Genomic DNA, 4,795 nt, shown 5'->3' with positions numbered 1-4,795 from the left:
AGGGGGACAAGGGGACATGGGGGGGCAAAGGAGGGACGTGGGGCAGATGTGGGGCCAAGGCCTGGGGGGAGGATACGGGACGAGGGGGACGCGGGGTGACGGGGGAGGTGACGCGGGACCGGGGAAGGGGCCACCGTGGCTGAGCCCCGCTGTGTCCCCAGATGCCGGTGGAGGACCCCATCGTGTCCACRGACGAGGTCATCTTCCCCCTGACCATCTCCCTCGACAAGCTGCCCCCCGGCACCGTCAAGGCCAAGGTGAGGCGGGGAYGGCACCTTGGGGACAGCGTGGGGACCTCGGGGACGGCATGGGGACCTTGGGGACAGGAGGGGACCTCAGGGACAGCATGGGGACCTTGGGAACGAGAGGGGAACTTGAGGAAATCATGGGGATCTTGGGGAGCAGTGTGGGGATCTTGGGGATGGGAGAGGACCTAGGGGACAGCGTGGGGACCTCAGGGGCAGGAAGGGACGGTGGGGACAGCGTGGGGACCTTGGAGATGGCAGGAGACCTCAGGGACAGGATGGAACTTCCGGGACAGTTTGGGGACCAAGAGYTGGGATTAAGATCTAGCCATGGTGCCTCTTGGTCCATCAAGGTGAGAGTGGGAGTGGGGACAGGAGGGGACCCTGGAGACAATGTTGGGACCCTGGGGACAATGTGGTGACCTTGGGGACAAGCATGGTGACATAGGACTGCGACCAGGGRTGGGGAGCAGGATCCAGCCCTCATGTCCCGCTCTCTGGGTCCCTCAAGAGCAGTTGGGGTGGGTTTGGGGGACAGCAGGAGGCCTCGGGGACAGGAGGGGACCTCCGGGCCGGCCTYGACCCCACGTCCCCGGTGTCCCCAGATCGTGGTGACGGTGTGGAAGCGGGACACGGAGCCGCCCGAGCTGCAGGAGGGCGGCGGGTACCTGAGCCTGCTCCAGACCCGGGCGCCGGCGCACGTCTTCCGCCAGGAGCAGGGAGCCTTCAAGGCGCAAGGTGGGACCGGCCCCGTGTCCCCTGATGTCCCCCAGGTCCCTTGTCCCTCCCCAAGTCCCCCGTCTCCCTCAGCGTCCCCTGCCTCTGGCATTCTGCGTTCCTGATGTCCCTTTTCCCCCCTCGGGCTCCCCATCTCCGTGTCCCCTGCCCTGCCAGCAGCCTACGCTTTGTGTCCCCGTCCCCCCCACCGTGTCCCCTCGTGTCCCTTGACCGCCCGTCTCCCTGCAGTGAGCACCCTGCTGACCGTGCTACCCCCGCCCGTGGTGCGATGCCGCCAGCTCACCGTCTCCGGGAAGTACCTCACCGTGCTCAAAGGTGAGGGGATGGGGCGGTGGCATGGGGACAGGGACACTAGGGTGGCTGGGGTGGGGAYAGCCACCACGGAGAGGGGGTTCAGTCTCGGACTGAGGAGGTGGCTGGGGCAGAGCGGAGGATGTGTGTTGGAGAGGGGGAACGTAGATGGGACACAGGCTGGTTGGGGCCACCCCGGTGTCCCCTGTGGTGTCACCCTGGTGTCCCTGTCGCCCAGTGCTGAACGGCTGGTCCCAGGAGGAGATCTCCCTGTGGGACGTGCAGATCCTGCCCAACTTCAACGCCAGCTACCTGCCCGTCATGCCCGACGGCTCCGTCCTGCTGGTCGATGACGTCTGGTGAGCGTTGGGGACACCGGGGATGGTCCCTGGGGCGGGGGGAACACGGCTGTGCCGTCTCCCGGACCCCGAGGGAGGCCGTGGGGGTCTGCCCGTCCCTTGGGACGGGGCCGTGCCGTGCCCTCGGCCCCAGGGAGGCCACCCCCCCCCCCCGGCTCCGGGCTGTCCCACGCGTCCCTGAGTTGTCCCCGCGCCCCGTCCCGCAGCCACCACTCGGGCGAGGTGCCCGTGGGCGCCTTCTGCCGCGTGGCCAGCGCCGGCTCGGCCTGTCCCTGCGCCCTCAGCGCCCTCGAGGAGCACAACTTCCTCTTCCAGCTCCAGGCGCCCGAGAGGCCCCCCGAGGACGCCAAGGAGGTGAGGGGACACGGTGGGGGGGACCCTGGGGGGGGGGGGACCGTCCCAACTGGGGGGACGTGAGGGATGAGGGGACACCGAGAGGGACCATCCCGGCTGGGTGGGGGGGAGGATTTGTCATTCTGGGAATCTGAGGGGCGCTGGGGGGTTTGGGGGACCATCCTGGCTGGGATGAGGGGGGTCTGTCCTTGCCGTGGGCGGTGGGGACAAGGACATTTCTGACCTTCTGTCCCTGCAGGGCTTGGAGGTCCCGTTGGTGGCCGTGATCCAGTGGTCGACACCCAAACTGCCCTTCACCAGCAGCATCTACACCCATTACCGGTGAGAGCYGCCCCGAGGGTCCTCGATGGCCCCGGTCCCCAAGGGAGGGACCTCTGGGTCACTGTCCCCAAGGGGGAAGGGACTCTCCCAGTCCTCCTGCTCCAAGCAGGGGGATCCCTGCCCTGGGCTCGTGCCATTCCCATGTCACTAACCCCACGTCCCCAGGGTGCCACGTGGTGGTTCCCGTGTGCCCGTGTCGCTAAACCGTGTCCCCAGGGCTCCTCGGGGCTGTCCCCGCGGCTCCTCGGGGCTGTCCCTGCGTCCCTAACCCCCGTCCCGTCCCCAGGCTGCCGAGCATCCGCCTGGAGCGGCCGCGCTTCGTGATGACGGCCGCCTGCGAGTCGCCGGTGCGGGCCCGGCAGCGCTTCACCGTCACCTACACGCTGCTCAACGACCTCCAGGACTTCCTGGCCGTGCGGCTCGTCTGGACGCCCGAGACCGCCACGGCCGGTGGGGACAGGAGGGGACGGGGAGGGGATCGGCGGGAGGATCTGGGGGTAGCCAAGAGGGGATGGACGTGATGGGGGGCATCAGAGGGGACAGGGATGGCTGGGAAAGGACAAGGTGGCTGAGAGGGGATGGAGGTGTCAGAGGAGACGGGGAGGGGATCAGAGGGGCCGGGGGACGGTCTGGGGACAGATGTGATGAGGGAAGGTGGGGGGATCAGAGAGGACAGTGATGGCTGGGAGGAGACAAGGTGGCCCAGAAGGAATGGAGGTGACAGAGGTGGCCAGGAGATGACAGAGAAGATGGGAAGGGGATCAGAGGAGACGGAGGAAGATCTGGGGACGGACGTGATAAGGGGAGATGTGGGGAGATGGAAGGATCAGAGGGGACAGTGTTGGTTGGGAGAGGACAAGGTGGCCAAGAAGCAATGGAGGTGACAGAGGTGGCCAGGAGGGGACAGAGGAGACGGAGGAAGATCTGGGGATGGATGTGATGAGGGGAGGTGCAGGGAGATGGAGGAATCAGAGGGGACAGCGCTGGCTGGGAGAGAACAAGGCGACCGAGAGGGGATGGAGGTGACGGAGGTGGCCGAGAGGGCGCAGAGATCCCATCGCCACGTGTCCCCCCTCTAGGGAAGAAGCTGTCCGGGGAGGAGCGCCGGGCCACGCAGGCGGCGCTGGACGCCATCGTGTGCCACACGCCGCTCAACAACCTGGGCTACTCCCGCAAGGGCAGCGCCCTCACCATCCGCGTGGCCTTCCAGGCGCTGCGGGCCGGGCTTTTCGAGGTGAGGCCGCCCGGACGCCTGGGCCCGTCGCGGGGCTCGGCGGCGGCAGGGCGGCGGGAGGGAGGGAGGGAACGGAGCCCGGCGTCACCGGCGCCGCGCCGTCGCCAGCTGTCGCAGCACATGAAGCTGAAGCTGCAGTTCACGGCGAGCGTGGCCAACCCGCCGCCCGAGGCCCGGCCCGTGTCGCGCAAGAGCAGCCCCAGCAGCCCGGCCGTGCGCGACCTGGTGGAGCGGCACCAGGCCGGCCTCGGCCGCTCCCAGTCCTTCTCCCACCAGCAGCCGTCCCGCAGCCACCTCATGAGGTACGGAGGGGACCCGGAGAGGGGACAACGCGCRGGACGGGGCTGGGGGGACGTGCGGGGCTGAGCTGGCGGGGAGGGGGACGCCGGGGAGGGGATGGCAGCCGGGACGAGGGGACGCGCGGCGAGGGGACGTGTGGGGTGAGAGGGAGACGAGGTGGGTGGCACCCGGGGCTGGAGGGGACAGCGGGGACACCCAGCGTGGTGGATGCACCCGGGGCAGAGGGGTGTTTGGCACGGGAGGGATACCTGTGCTGGGGGGGGGCGGGGAGGGGGACAGCCAGCCCCACAGGGCAGGGGACAGCCAGCCCCGCAGGGACAGGGGACAGCCAGCCCCCTAGGGACACAGGGCAGGGGACAGCCAGCCCTGCAGAGACATGGGGCAAGGGACAGCCAGGCCCCCAGGGACACGGGGAAGGGGACAGCCAGCCCCGCAGGGACACGGGGCAGGGGACAGCCAGCCCTGCAGGGACAGGGGACCGGCAGCCCCGCAGGAACACAGGGCAGGGGACCGGCAGCCCCGCAGGGACGCGGGGCAGGGGACAGCCAGCCCTGCAGGGACAGGGGGCAGGGGACCGGCAGCCCCGCAGGGACGCGGGGCAGGGGACAGCCCCCTCAGCGCCCGGCGCCGCCAGGTCGGGCAGCGTCATGGAGCGGCGCGCCATCACCCCGCCGGTGGGCTCCCCCGTGGGGCGGCCCCTCTACCTGCCGCCCGAGAAGACGGTGCTGTCCCTGGACAAGATCGCCAAGCGGGAGTGCAAGGTGCTCGTCGTGGAGCCCGTCAAGTGACGGCCACCGCGGGGACGAGCGGCGGGGGGGGCTGGGGACCGTGGCCGTGTGTGTCCCCCCCCCCCTTCTCCACGCCCCCGGCGGGGCCAAACCTGCTGCTTCACTGGGACTGGACTGGAACGTGCCATGGGGGACCTGGGGCCCAAAAGGGGGACAGGGGCGGGG

At 69.7% G+C, this 4,795-nt stretch overlaps 1 protein-coding gene across 1 annotated transcript; it reads left to right on the top strand.

Moving 5' to 3' along the window:
* Positions 1 to 126: 126 nt before the first annotated feature.
* Positions 127 to 4,789, top strand: CUNH7orf43 (chromosome unknown C7orf43 homolog). Its single transcript, XM_026058978.1, has 10 exons — positions 127 to 257; positions 851 to 983; positions 1,212 to 1,298; positions 1,513 to 1,633; positions 1,840 to 1,987; positions 2,226 to 2,308; positions 2,595 to 2,758; positions 3,388 to 3,542; positions 3,651 to 3,844; positions 4,477 to 4,789. Exons 1-10 carry the CDS (start codon positions 162 to 164, stop codon positions 4,628 to 4,630), a joined length of 1,335 nt encoding a protein of 444 aa, XP_025914763.1. The 5' UTR covers positions 127 to 161; the 3' UTR covers positions 4,631 to 4,789.
* The last annotated feature ends 6 nt before the right edge of the window (positions 4,790 to 4,795 follow it).

Source organism: Apteryx rowi, unplaced genomic scaffold (genome assembly GCF_003343035.1).
Source record: "Apteryx rowi isolate R43461 unplaced genomic scaffold, aptRow1 scaffold_1503, whole genome shotgun sequence".
NCBI lineage: Eukaryota > Metazoa > Chordata > Aves > Apterygiformes > Apterygidae > Apteryx > Apteryx rowi.
Note: the sequence above shows the minus strand (reverse complement) of the source record. Positions and strands in the feature narration are given on the sequence as shown.